The sequence below is a fragment of the Lithobates pipiens genome, unplaced genomic scaffold, assembly GCF_037356315.1.
Source record: "Lithobates pipiens isolate NorthernLeopardFrog02 unplaced genomic scaffold, aLitPip1_a1.2 Scaffold_22, whole genome shotgun sequence".
NCBI classification, from domain to species: domain Eukaryota; kingdom Metazoa; phylum Chordata; class Amphibia; order Anura; family Ranidae; genus Lithobates; species Lithobates pipiens.
Genome location: NW_027507784.1, coordinates 144,824,870 through 144,840,250, shown reverse-complemented (window position 1 = coordinate 144,840,250; position 15,381 = coordinate 144,824,870). Strand labels below are relative to the sequence as shown.

Here is a 15,381-nt window from a genome sequence, read left to right as displayed (position 1 = left end):
CTGTCCATTATTTTAATCAGGTTAATTGTGATTGGGAATAATTGCAGTTGGGGAACATGGAAGGAAAGAGACCTTGACTTTTTCTTCATGTGTTCAGTGAATCTGTATGCAGGGGTTGTCAGTACAGTTTATATTTCATAACCTATTGGTTGGCACTTCATTAACCCATTATCACCTACAGCAAACATTGATGTTACAGACATACAATAAACAATATAATTTTTTTTTATTTCCAATTGTTCAGTCTGTAGTACTTTTGTAGTTTCTTGTAAACCCATATGTACAGTTTACAGTATATACCCATATACAGTATATTGTTTTTTTTGCTATACCAGGCAATGCAAACTTCCAATATGTGTATATATAACATGAATTCAGAGTTTATACGTAGAAACAAAAAAGAGCGATCACAGGAAAATAAAAATTGGTCGACTGAGTTTGCGTTTTGTTTATTAGGATAGGTACAGCCAGAAATACAGGCAGTCTCCGAGTTACAAACATCTGACTTACATGTGACTCCTACTTAAAAACAGAGAGAGGCAACAGGAAATGAGAGGAAATCTACCTCTACGATTGGAAATTTACTTCTGTAATGCCATGTACAACTGATCGGAATTTCCGACAACCAAACCGTGGATTTATTTCTGATGGACGTTGGCTTAAACTTGTCTTGCATACATACGATCGCACAAATGATTTCGGAAATTCCAATCGCCAAGAACGCGGTGACATACAACACGTACGACGACCCGAGAAAAAACAAAGTTCATTAGCCAGTGCTTGATTCTGAGCATGCGTGGACTTTTGTGCGTCGGAATTGTCTACACACACTCGGAATGTACGACAACGGATTTTGTTGTCAGAAAATTTGAGATCCAGCTCTCAGCAAGTGTCGGATAGAGCCTACACATAGTCGGAATTTCCGACAACAAGGTCACATCAAACATTTGTTGTTGGAAATTCCGATTGTGTGTACGCGGCATTAGAGTTATCATGGGAAAAAGGTGTCTCCACTGAAGCTTTATCACCAATCCTTGTTTCCACAACAACCCAAAACTTTCAAAATCCAATTGTCACAGGAACAGAGAGTGAGGTGAAATCTTCTGAACAGGGGAACAGACAGCAAAACAAACATTACAGGGGTGTTAACCCTTCCCTATGCTATCCAAAAAACGTAAACGTTTAATTTACACTTAAAAAATGTACATGTTCCAACTTACATATAAATTCAACTTAAGAATAAACCTACAGAACCTTGTTAGGGACTGCCTGTATATTTTATATAAGGGGCTAGAGACACATTGGAGAGAGCCAACACTAGACTTTCCATTTTTCAGTCCTTATTGAAGTTCTAATGGTTTATCTAAATGTACCTGTACTTCCATCATACAGTGGGGGTCATTCATACCATAGCGCATGGGTTAACCCACACATAATGCGCATACATGTGTTTTTTTAACTTGCTCTCTTTATTACCTTAATGCTTTTATCCTACACTGCAGTGTGTTGTAACATGCTGTGGTACCTAAGAAAATGTTCCTACTGTTTTTTCTCATCATACAGCAACACAGGGCCTTTTCTATTTGCATTGTTCTTGCATTTGGAGCCCAATGAGCAATGCAGCCCAACTTTGCCCAACGATGGTGTTAAGGAACCCATAGACATGTATGAAAGCAAAACAAGAGCACCAGTATTATCTGTCTGCCTCAACACATGTCAATCTCAGTCACATTTTCTTTTCATGATGTCTATTTTCACTGTACCACAAGCATTTGTAAATCCTTTTATAATTTACCAGCTTTCTACTACGAAAGGGTTAACAAGGGCTAAACAATCATAGTTATTGTACATGAGGTGTGTGTCTTCTGTTCCCTTCCTGTTGTCTGATAAAGTCTTCAGTGCAGGAACCAATTCTCCCAGAAAAAATGAGAAAATGGGTAAAGGTCTCTAAATAATAAATTACTACTCAATTTACGGCACTCCCTCATGTCCCTCTCATTCTTTATTAAACATGAACGTATGTCATCTGAGCACATAGCTCAAGTTACCATTATCCTCATTATGCTAACCAGTCGGACACCAAATTTCACCTAGGAAATGAGCGGAAATGAAAAGAGAAATTTCATTTTCGCATCTCGGGCCCCAGGTTGCTTCTGATTTGTGCCTTTAATGTTCTTAAACTGTTATTGTTATTTTCTCTATTCTGGCACGCTGCTTTAATTGACTGATTCTGCAATCAGCTGACAAGTGAAGGGCAAAAGGAAAGGTTCCTATGACTGGATGACACAAGGGTCTCATACATTTGTTACCTGTTCGTTTCAAAATGAACACTGGTGGATGGTAAAGCCTGGTGAATAAAAGAAGAATTCTGTTCCAATTATGAAGCAATTAAGTAGTGAGGGTAATCACTAAAGATAATTGTACAAACTTCTGCAGATTTTTGTAATTGAAGTGCAAGTATCGTAAATTTCCAGAGCTCTGTACCTTCAAAAGCTATATGTCTGTACCCACCCACGCCTCTACCTAATGCTAAAAGACAACACGCATTATACTGGGCCAGAAGAGGGAAATCTTCCTCCGCATTATGGAAGCTGAGCCTTGTTTCTTGAGTCAGATTTCATGCTGAGAAGATGAAATGCTTATCCAGATTAACAATTCAAATGTTTTAGCAGTACCTGGGATTTAGAGGCAGGATAATACCCCCAAATTTTTTAAATGCACATAAGAGATGTAATTAAATCATAAACATATAGCTTCATTATATATGGCCAGAGGATCTTTTTTAATAAATAATTTTGGACAATTATTGCCTTGCTACAAAAAGTTGTACATACAGTGGTAAGAAAATATGCAAACCCATTGGAATTAACTGATTTTCTGTAGTAGTTTGCCATAAAATGTGATCTGATTCTCAGCTAAATCCCAACAACAGACAAACACAGTCCGTGGAATTCATAAAAAATGGTGCAGACAGATTTTGCAAATGTGTCTCACGCATTCTAAAAGTGATACAGAATGCACCAAATTCATATACCTTGTCTGGAACTCATACTGGAATACATCACATGCTGTGTCACTTTTAGAATGCATGTGAGACACTTTTGCAATATGTCTGTGCCAGTTTCTCTCTCTGTATGCCAAAAGAGAACTGGTCTTAATTAGCTCCACTTTTGTGAAATACGAACTGTCTGTATTTTATTTTGAATTTGGTGCATTCGCACCATAATGTAAAAGTGGGGCATTTTAGAACTACTTGGATTTGGTGCACGAGTTGCTGCCAGAACCAAGAATGGCACAATTTCTTCATGAATTTGGCGTAACACATCAAAATGAGGGATTAATGCCAGAAAAGTGGTGAAGCAGCTTTATTGCATTCCCTAGGCTTAAAGAGGAGTTCCACCTATTTAAAAGTTAGCAGCTATAAAAAGTGTAGCTGCTGACTTTTAATAATCTGACACTCACCTGTCCCACGGTCCAACGTTGCGGATGCAGGAAGCCTTGCTCCTCTCCCCCCCTCTCTGCCGGAATTCTAACTGTGGGCGCTCGGCTTTGGCTTCACATCCAGGCATGCACTGCACATGCGTGAGTCGCGCTGAGTGCCATGAATGGCCGGGCAATCTTCTGGGATCTGTGACGTGTTCCAGAAGATTGCAGGGAGGGAGCGGGGAGAGGTGATCTTCCTTCCGGCACTGCGGTGCCAAGGGAGGAAGTGGGAGCTGGGTGCCTGTAAAAACAGGGTACCTGCTCCTCCCCCCAAAAAATTACATGCCAAACGTTACAGGTCAGGGGGTCATAAGCACTTAAAGCGGAAGTTCCATTTTTAGGTGGAACTCTGCTTTAAGCGGATAACTAACAATTCTTACTTCTCATGTCTTTATTGAACACACCCATTATGGACATAGTAAGTGAAACCTTGCAGTTAATAGCATGTCAAACCTCCTTTGCCAGCAATGGCTTTAAGCAAGTGCTTTCGGTAGCTCTGGATCAGACCTGTACAAAGTTCAGGAGGAATTTTTGACCATTTTTCTTCACAAAACTGCTTCAGCTCAGACAGATTTGTTGGATGTCTGATGTGAATGGCTCTCCTGAGGTCATTCCATAGCATCTTTATGGGGTTAAGGTCTGGGCTCTGACTAGGTCACTCCAAAGGGAGCATTTTCTTTTTCTGCAGTAGATTTACTTAGATGCTGAGAGTCATTGTCCTGCTGCACCACCCAACTTCTACTAGTTTTTAAGTTTTTTTTGTTACAGTACTCATCAAAATTCAGTATACTGCTAAATAAGGTCAATTAAAATGTAAAGGAATCCTAAAAGGAATATGAAAGCTGTCATTGCAGACCTCCTTTAAAAATGCTATTTTCTGGGCTGATTCTTTCTTCAGAATGTCAGAGTCAAGTCAGAAATTTTGGTCTGCAAATTTACTCCATGTCAATGTTAAAAAAAAAGTATTTATGCCATTGACTTTTTTATTCGCCTTTTGAGAAAGACAAAAAGGCCACCTCCATATTCTTATACTACAGGTTTCCTTTAAATAACAATCAGGTCATATGTGTTTTGAAACAAGTCCATTGAAAAGTCTTCAGTCAATGCAGCATTAGATTTACAACTTACAAGGTTTGGCAGTGTTCTAGCCCTCTAAGAAATGTACTAAACAAATTGGACATACCTGTGGAACTCGAGATGAGCTAGGACTGCTGGATGATGATGACAGTAGGCTAACGTTGGGGTTCATACTTCTTTCCCTTTCATCCTGATAGATCCGATCTCTCTCCACTTCTGGTAAATTTAAGAAGTTCTGCATTGCCCTCAGGTTCACCAGCAAAGACTGGGATGCTGTTCTGGGGTCTTCTTCCTTACGTAAGATTTCTGACAGCAAACCCTGGTCACAAACATTAAACAGATATTTTATTATTTATGCAGAAACATATATAAGGCCCAGAAATGGGCCCATATCCCAAAACGTTAAGTGTATTGGAAAAAACAGGGCAAAAGGGGACTTTTCAGGCATCGAACAAAAAAAATGTAAAAAAAAAAAAATTACATTTATTTTAGACTCATTTAAAAAATGCACAAAACACTGTGCATATATGAACACATAATGTTTTTTTGGTCCATCAAACATATAAAAACCACCATGAATCACATAGGCATACAAAATGCAAATAAACCCCAATGAGTTTCAATTCTTGACACAAAACTTCCTCAGTGGAGTGTACCACAGTTGTAAAGTCTAAAATATAAGCACAAGTATCACATATAAGAAATAGAATAACAGTTCCAAAGATATATATATATATATATATATATATATATATATATATATATATATATATATATATATATATATATATATATATATGACCAGTGCATGCAGCAGTTAAGCGACAGTCATACTTCCTGGGAGGAGCAATACCTCTCTCTATTTTTTCTTTTTATATTTATGATTACTTTATTTCTACTTTACCCGTAATGGCCTGTTTTTATCCACATTTATCCACATCAACACTTAAAATAAATCTTGATAGAAGTCCTCCATTATCTCCCTTGGTGGTTGAATCTAGATTTTTGACATTCAAAGTCATTTTTGCCTTCATGTGTGGATCAGAAGTATATCTGATATGCTATATACCAACTTTCTGAACTATATATATATATATATAAATTCTCTTTTAATACATTTTGATATGTTGGGTTTTCAGCCTTTAGTGGGAATTCTGTGGCATCCTTTGAACCCCCCCCCCCCCCCCCCAAGACAGAGCCATTTCTTTTTTTCATGTTATTCATGAACCAATTTGAAGAACCAAAAAATATTATGTGTTCATATATGCACTGTGTTATATTCATTTTTAAATGAGTCTAAGGCCCCTTTCACACGGGACGGATCAGTAATGATCCGCCCCGTGATGATCCGCTTGCTCAGCGGGGATTGCTCCGTTGTCCCCACTGAGCCGGCGGACAACAGGGCGGTCTCCGCACACTGTGCAGGGACCGCCCTGTCAGATCTCCGCTCTCCTCTATGGGGATCGGATGAGCACGGACCGTCTGTCCCTGTTCATCCGATCCGCTCTGCAGACGGATAGAAAAATAGGATTTTCCTGCGTCTGCAGAATCGGACCATAGCGGAGGCGGACAATAGCGGGTGTCTGCGGATGTTCATCCGCAGACACTCGCTATCCCATAGGGATGCATGTATGTCTGTATTGCATCCGCAAACGGATGGATGAAATACAGACATACTGTCCGCATGTGTGAAAGGGGCCTAAAATAAATGTATTGTTCTTTTAAATTTTGTTTATTTGGTGCCTGAAAGGTCCACTTTTGCCCTGTTTCTTTCCAATAGTATTTAAGCAGACATGAATAACATTCAAACAGAACATTTTACAGTGACTCTACGGCTTTGCAAACAAAGTGAAATATGTATAAATATTCACTTTTTTATGTGAACAGCCTTTGTTTTTTAGTAAATGAACCCAATGTGTGGATTGTGTAATTGTATGAAACATCACAAGTTCCCTATTGTTTACTCTCATTATCAGATAAAAACGTAAGATCACCCAAAATACGTGGATCTGTAAACAGGTTCCATCAGCTGAAATCCCCACTTTTGTTTTCCTAAAGTAATGCACAAAATGGTTGTCAAAGATCAGTGAATGTCATCAGGAATCACCCCAAAACCAATTTTTAAGTACACTTTGTCTCCGATGTATTTTGTGACTAGGTAATCACAAAGTAAGGCTTGTATTAACACACTGTGTTGTATGTGATCATGTTATCTTTAGTTCATTCTAAAGATCCAAGCACATATGTTAATGTCTTCAAAATCATTACGCAAACCAAATTTGCCCCAGAACTTAGTGAATGCAGTGAAGTTTAACTTTGCAAAGAATAACCAATCACGTTCAAGAAAAAAAACAGCATTTTTTGCTTGCACATAATGAAGGTCAGCAGAGTGTAAGCTCATTCACTAAGCTCTGCGGCAAATTTCCTTGCAAGGTGTTCCTTGTACTTTCTTTTCAAAGAGTATAGCCTATTTGCCGTAAATATTTAGGTCACCTGCCTATGCAACAAAGGATCATCTGTAGATAAAAACAAAAGTTGAATAATGCCCTTGCTTTAATAGCATTAAGTGTAGGCCCTTAACGTATCTCATGAAGCCTGACTGGAAAACTTCTAGGACATTGCTAAGGATGCTGCTATGGGACACCTAGCTGTTACTGTTCACCTTCACCAACACAGAAGAGAGCTCTCAAACACTGAGCTCAGAGGAACTGTATCAGGCAAGTGAAAAAAAATGAATCAGAGAAAGTGCTCGATCTTGTGATGTTGAAAGTGAACAGTAGCAGTTAGGCTTCTCTTAGCAACGTCCTTAGAAACATCATAGGAGTTTTCTAGTCAAGTTTCCTGAGATATGTAAATGGCCTACACCTATAACATGGGCATTTTTCTATATATTATATTATATATATATATATATATATATATAACTTTGGTCTGCACTGTTTGTTTTTATCTACAGATATCCCTTATCTGCATAGGCAGTTTTTTGGTAAAGATGAACTATGCCTTTAAGTATATCACATCCAATATGTCTCTATTTTGGAGATTTCCCCTCAGTTTCTGCATAATACTCACCTTGGGACAGAAGGTATAGGGAAATATTTTTAATAAGGACATAGGTAGTACAAAATTCTGACAATCTTAACACACTATCCTAAAAAAAAAAAAAAAAGACTGACTTGTGTTTCTAGCTTTTCGGTCAACAAACTAATGTTTGACTCCTACTTACAAATGCCTATTTAGAAATATCTCTATAATTCCTATATAATAATGAAATCTATAAACAGCCTGAAGTGAAAAAAAGAGGAAATGTGTGATATTTTTACAGAAGAATGCTGTTCGATAGGATTCTATTTAAAACTGTTGAGACAGCACCCATCTACAAACTATACTCAAAATGTTTGCTTTGTCCATGGGGCATACAAAACCAAAGAATGAGAATTTCATGTAAGAGAGTAGAAATGAATAAAAAAAAAAAAATATACAGATTTGTCTTACTTATTATGACTACTTTGCCTGTGCCGTTTGTGTCCATTCTTAGGAGAATTGCCTAGAGATCACTATCACAATTCTAAATTTCAAGTTGTCACCAGAACAGGGAAACAAGACAAAATCTTCCAAGGGGGGCACTTGGTCCAAAGACAACAGATTTCCTCCCACTTCTTAGTGTGTCTAGAGGACAGGAAGGGAAAGGAAGTCTCCCCAATGGGACGAAGATAAAATGAGAGAACTAATAGGGATTTAAACATTGCCATCCAAGATGCAAAGAAAAAGTTTTGGCTCTAACTTTTCAGTCTTTCAAGCGGGATTCCACCCTAAAGTGGAACCTCCGCTGATCGGATCCCTCCCCCCCTCCGGTGTCACAATTGACACCTTTCAGGGGAGAGGGGGGTGGAGATACCTGTCAAAGACAGGTATTTTCACCCACTTCCGGGCATAGACTCCCGTGGAAGTCTACGCCATTTCCTGCCCTGCCGCGCTGTCTGCTGGGACACACACGGGTCCCAGTGACAGCGCGGAGATTTCCTATTGCGCGGTGCGGCTCGCGCATGCGCAGTAGGGAACCGGGAAGTGAAGCCGATTCGCTTCACTTCCTGATTCCCTCACCTAGAATGGTGACTACAGCAGCCGAGAGCCGAGCGATCGATCGGCCTCGGCTGCCGGCATCGCTGGAACCTGGGACAGGTGAGTGTCCATTTATTAAAAGTCAGCAGCTGTAGTATTTATAGCTGCTGGCTTTTAATATTTTTTTTTTTTGGTGGAATCCCTCTTTCAATTTTCAATACAACTACCCATAATATAAAAGGACCAATAAGGAGGGTGGGGAGGAAGGCAGAGATAGGGCCAAGCTTGACTTTTATGAAAAGATTTGAGATTTTGTGTTAATATACAGATTATACAGACATGTTTAGGGTGTAACATGTAACATTTTCAGCATCTGCCCCCTCTCACCCTGATCTCCTCCCCCCTCCCTGTGACAGGGGCCAGGAATCTTCTCCCCACACCTGCTGTCACAATTCAAAAACAGCATGGTCATGCAGAGCTCCACGGCTATGTCATTCATTCACAGATCCCCGCTTGGCCACTTGATGGCTTGAAGTCCTCAATGAACTACCAGGGTGCTGATGCGCGCTTTAGGTAGTTCATTGAGCTTCTTGTCATTTATTCAGTAACTGCCTGCCTGTATTGGAGGTACGGGCAGACAATTACATTCTGCAGCAGCAGGGCATTACACCCCCAATCTGCTGATCATGAGTGCAATGCTTTACAGGTGCCTAAAAAAAAAAATGCACATTTTTTTTACCTGCAAAAAAATTAGCATTTTCTTTGTAAAGGTGAACTTATCCTTTAACCACTTTGCAACCGCTGGCTGCACATTTACTGCTGTAGAGCAGCCATTCTGCACCAGGTCATGTACCTAGTACCACACACAGCAGGAACCCAGCGGCGGGTACCTCAGACTTGTTGTCTGATGGCACCCACTGATTGTTTAGTACAAAGGGAGAACGGCAGTCTGCTTATGTAAACAAGGCAGACCGCCGTTCTTGCAGTAGGGAAGACATTGATCCCGTGCTAAGCAGGAACACAGATCTTTGACTTCCCTTAGTAGAAGCACCTCCCACACAGTAAGTAAGCACTTGCTAGGAACACATTTAACCCTTGTATCACCCCTGCTGTTAACCCCTCCCTTGCCAGTGTCATTAGTACAGTAACAGTGCATATTTTTTAGCATCGATTACTGTATTAGAGTCCCTGAAAAGTACCAGTTAGTTATCCAATTTATCCGCCGCAATATTGCAGTCCCAATATCCCTGATCTCTGATATTACTAGCAAAAAAAAATCCCATCGTTTGTAGACGCCATAACTTTTGCGCAAACCAATCAATATATGCTCATTGGCATTTTTTTTTACCAAAAATATGTAGCAGAATACATTTTTGCCTAAATTGATGAAGAAATTCGATTTTTTTCAATGTTTTTATGGGCTGTGTTTTATAGCAGAAAGTAAGAAATAATTTTTAAGTTTTTTTTTTCAAAATTGGCAGTTTTTTTGTTTATAGCGCAAAAAAAAAAAAAACTGCAGAGGTGATGAAATATCACCAAAAGAGAGCTGTGGGTACAGCATTGCATGACCACGCAATTGCCAGTTAAAGTAACGCAGTGGTGTACCAGAAAAAAAGGCCTGGTCATGAAGGGGGTAAATCTTTCGGGGCTGAAGTAGTTAAATATTATCAGCTTTGGGACAGGTTTTTATTAAGGACAGTGTAATAAGACTATGGTTTTTTTTTCAACTGAAAAACAACACCATGCATTCTTTCACTGAACTAATAATCTGCATCATTTCAGAGTGTAAGTCACTGGGAAACACTGATAATGTCCCATATGAAGCCTTTGTAGGGGGATGATACATATCTCTAAAACAGTGGTAGGCATAAAATTACAGGCATGAAAACCTCTTTGGCTTTTTCCTTAGCGTATGTGAAGACTGATTCTTACAACACCACATATCGCAAACAGTTTTATATATCGAATACCTTCAACAGCAGCAACAATGCAGTCAGATGTAGAGTCTCTTATTAGCAGTAGACATTGTACTAGTACATAGCTCCCAGCTGTCTCTAATTTCAAGTACTGTCCCTGATTTGGAACAAAGTCCATCTGTCCCTCTTTCCTCCTCATTTGATCCTCATTTTGGTCTGATCTATATAATTGTGTATAAAATGCATTAGTTATCTTTCACAAAGTGTTCCCCATCTTAAGTATTGTTTTCTGAGTCCACAGTGGAGTGTATTTCCGCCCTTACATTGAGCACTTCATGTACTGTTAACCAAGCCTCCTTCTCAATCCAACTTTTCAATGGCAACCCTGCTTCCCTGCTCATAGTTGACTTGTTTTATTTTATAGTATTTACTTGTGCCGATGTCTAATGTTTGCCTTTGTCAGTCTTATCAGCTTCAGCTGATGAGACTGCAGTAATGGCCAAGTTTACACTGCATGTCATGTCACATGGTCACATGGTGTGTAGAAGGAAGCTCTGAATGATTCTGCAGCCTCCTGGGAGTTCAGTGGTGTGCAGTAGGAAGTCCTGATAACAGATAGGTAAGCACATAGAGAGTGTGTCATAAATCAGGGGAGATCTGGGCATGCTCCGTGACTTCATTCTAAAGAACAAAAAGGATTAAAACAATACTAAGCAAGTAAGGAGATATCTACAAGCAGTGTTCATTAGGGTTTTTTATGCTGATTTACATGGGACAAAGTTGTGGAGGAGGGTTTACAACCATTTTAACTATCTTTTTTTGTATAATTCTCATTTAAGGGGGCGTGTTCTATGCCTACATACTTTTGCTAATAGGTGTCCCTTGTTCCCATCTCAAAAAGTTGGGAGGTATGCTAGTATGCTGCTTACAACTTATCCAGTAAAAAAATGTATGCCAACTCTAGTCTAGCAGCATATTGGAGGATATTATTTATTTATTATTTACTAAAGCAAATGATCCAGGGCAGGGATTAAGCACTACAGTGTGCTTGCATTGAAGGGCCCCATGAACAAGTGCAGAGCACATCATACATGGATGTACTATGTATAAGGCACGTTCCCAGTTTGCTGCTTGTTTGCTGTTTTGCAGTCCAACACTCAATAGACATGTGCGATTCGTTTTGTACGAATCTCAAATTCATACGAATTTCCCAAAATTCGTACGTTCGGAAGGTTCTGAAATACAAATTGCCATGCGTCCAAATTCTGTACGCAATACAAACTTTTGTTTACGGATTTCGGATCAGTTGTCGTCGCATCGACGACTCAGTCATTATGCTTATTATGAGGGGCTCCCACCATCCCTGTGCTATGCTGACTTCCTCTTGGGGCTGTACCTCTGCTGTGCTCATTATGAGGGGCTCCCACCATCCCTGTGCTATATGCACAGCAGAGGTACAGCCCCAGGAGGAAGTCAGCACAGCACAGGGATTGTGGGAGCCCCTCATAATAAGCAGCCCCAGGAGGAAGTCAGCACAGCACAGGGATGGTGGGAGCCCCTCATAAGCAGCCCCAGGAGGAAGTCAGCATAGCACAGGGATGGTGGGAGCCCCTCATAATGAGCACAGCAGAGGTATAGCCCCAGGAGGAAGTCAGCATAGCACAGGGATGGTGGGAGCCCCTCATAATAAACAGCCCCAGGAGGAAGTCAGCACAGCACAGGGATGGAGGGAGCCCCTCATAATGAGCACATGCCAAAAAAAATGATCTCTCAAAACCAACCAAAAAACGAATAGAACCAGAAACGAAACACTAAGAGATGATACACTTTCAAACTATAACAGATATAAACTAAAATGAACAATAAAAAACTAAGGATTGCAAAGATATTCGCTCAGATGCACAGACAAATAATCGTGTGATCTGCTCCACTACACTAACTAACCCACAAAGGGAAGTCACATGATCGGGCCTACCCTATAGGCCTCAGCAGCAGAAGAAAACCTCTGATTGGTCAACCAAGTCACATGTTGTTTCCGTAGTAACGAAATTTGGACATTTATTTGGACATATATTTGGACATTTGTCATATTGAGGTATATATTTTTTCCTTTAAATTCATCGTAAAGAACGTTCGTACAAGTTAACGAACCTAACGACAATTCGTATTTCGTACAAACTGAAATTGAATTTCGTACACGAAATACGAAGTACGAATTAATTCTAACACGAACCTGAACGTAACGTAACGAAACGAATTTATTGACGGCGCCCATGTCTAACACTCAATGATCCTACTGTGTCCTATGTTCCGATAATCAAACTAATTAACACTACCGCTCAAAAACATCTTGCAGCGCTCCTCCAACCAATCATATAGCTGGGTGGCAATGCCAGAAGCCCACCTCCGTTCCACACTGCACACAAGTCAAAAAGGAAGTGATGATGATACAGACAATAGACTTAATGGGCAAGCAATATGAGCAAACGGTGCACACAGGCAATCTCATACTTGAGACCACGCCCTAATACGTGGGTGCTCAACCTGTGGCCCTCCAGTTGTTGCTGGGTCTGCCTTTGGGAGTCATGCTTGTAACTGTCAGCCTTGCAATGCCTCATGGGGAATTGTAGTTCCATAACAGCTGGAGGGCCAGCGGTTGAGCACCCATGCCCTAATGTGTTTCACCCCTAGATGGCTAAATCATAGGCACTATGTGATTAAGCCCTATGGGGGGGGGGGGTGCATTAAGGTGTGGCATCAATTGGAAGGTTGCTTGTTTGTGCTACATGCTCCTATTGCTTGTTTATTGAATCTATTAAATGTTTCAATGTCACTAAAGCACAGCCCCATATTTTTTAATGTATGCTCTACTAATATTCACTAAAGTATGCTCTTGTCAACATTTTATGTGAAAATGTAAAAGCCCGTGTGCCAAGAAAACAAAAAAAAAACATGTCAGCTACATTGTCATAGCAAAAAGCATCTGCGGGGGTATTTATTATTGGAATGCCTTTTCTAAGCACCAGTGTATGGAATCTCAAAGGCCGGCTGGTGCTTGATCTTCTACAACTATGCAACAATACATTAGAATCTATCAGGAGGCACTGTGAGGGTTGGGCTATCAGAAGGCCATGTCAGTTTGCCCACAACAGGTCTCAATAACCCCAAAGACAGTCAGAAAATTATAATTTTTTACAGGAGGCCAGCAATGGTAGCCTTGGCATTCTTCTCATGGTTGGTTTCCTTTAACTGTCAGCAAATTTGCTAATAGTGAAAACTTAAGCACTTTTTGGCTTTTGTTACTTTGTAAACATTTTGGATTTGCCAACAACCTGTCACATAAGTGTGTTTATGGATATTTCATTTTTTAGAAGTCGCAATTTCTTCCACCAGGGAAAACACTAGTTAAACACCATAGAAAGTATGAAATGAAATTGTCACATGATGACTTGCGCTGAAAATGCTTGTCTGACATCAACTGTACCCAATACACATTTGCTTTCGAATTTTGACAGAGATTATCTTCTCACATGACACAATTACGCAATGTAACTGATCATTTAATATTTGTTCCTGTGCCTTGCATGGCTATAATGTAGAATCCCACACATCAAAGAAACACCAGCACAGGCATAATTACCTAAAAAGGAAAGCCAACATTTTATGTAAAAATAATTTCCCACACTTGTGTCATTATCGAAATATTTCACAAAAACATTTGCTTTTATTAATAGCCATTTTCCACGCAGCCCCTCTTGTAAATATGTCAGTTTTCCATTACACACCAAATGATCTAACCTGCTTTTTTGTCACCTGCAAATAATTAGACACTCAATATGCAAAGCAACCTCCTTGAAGAAAAACAAATGGTCATAATTCTGTTTAATTGTACCTAAATGAGGCAGAATTTATTTTTAAAGTGATAGACACCAGGTGTGTGTTACTCGATGTTGTGTTTCAGTATAGTATATGTAGCATTTTAAATCGTAAGTTTGTATTTGTTCCTAAATAATATTAGTACGGTAACTAGGAATCTAGATGGATTTAAAATGATTAAATAGCATTGAAGACATTGGCTTACCCTTCATTCAAATATGACTAGTTGAACTCTTAGTACCAGCTCAGCCTGGCAATTTGACACTTCGGATATTTGCCAAGAATATTGGTGTACCTGGGAAAATTAGGCTGGAATCTTAATCTTGCTGCTACAAACACTGTAGCAACCACTTGCACACAATTGAAGCATTGTGTGCAATTATTCATACTTATGAATAATAGTATAAATAGTCACTACTACAGGCTATGTGTGTAGCTTACACTATAGGGAGGTCTTTGTTCCATCTGCTTAGCAGCTGACTGCTACTCTAAGCAATTAATCACAAATACATTTGGGATTGAGGTACTAAGCATTGCCTGGCTTACTCCAGCATTAGGGCCCATTCACAGGATGCATTTTCGCAATACTTTCTTATCTTTTAACAACGTACTGTGCCAAAGCAGTTCAATTATTCTAAATAAGCTCCAGTGCATCTTAAAGCGTTTGTTACCCCAACACTTCATATTCCTAATATGTGCCTGCTGTACCATGAAAATATCCTGTTCCCTTTATATTGCCTACTTTGTGTGAAATCCCTGGTGTTTCTGCTAGTCCCCTTGCTTTCCTATTAAAAACTGACCACACTAAGCAGAGGAGCACACTGTGGTCAGTTCTCTAGCTATGCTCTCCTCCAAAGATTAGACTTGTCTTGACATGCCCCAACTGCACAGCCATTCACTGGGAAGCTGAGTTTGCTGCTGCTGCTGCTCCTCCTCCCCCAGCTCTTATGCAGCTGAGAACAGAGGG

The 15,381-nt window shown here is 39.8% G+C and overlaps 1 protein-coding gene across 5 annotated transcripts in view; it reads right to left on the bottom strand.

The window, feature by feature from the left end:
* SATB2 (SATB homeobox 2) overlaps positions 1–15,381 on the bottom strand; it is a 254,032-nt gene that overhangs the window by 72,910 nt on the left and 165,741 nt on the right. For all 5 annotated transcript variants that reach the window (XM_077448434.1, XM_077448435.1, XM_077448436.1 and 2 more), the window contains one exon: positions 4,667–4,879. In XM_077448434.1, the coding sequence (XP_077304560.1) occupies positions 4,667–4,879 (213 nt within the window). The remainder of the gene's footprint in view (positions 1–4,666; positions 4,880–15,381) is intronic.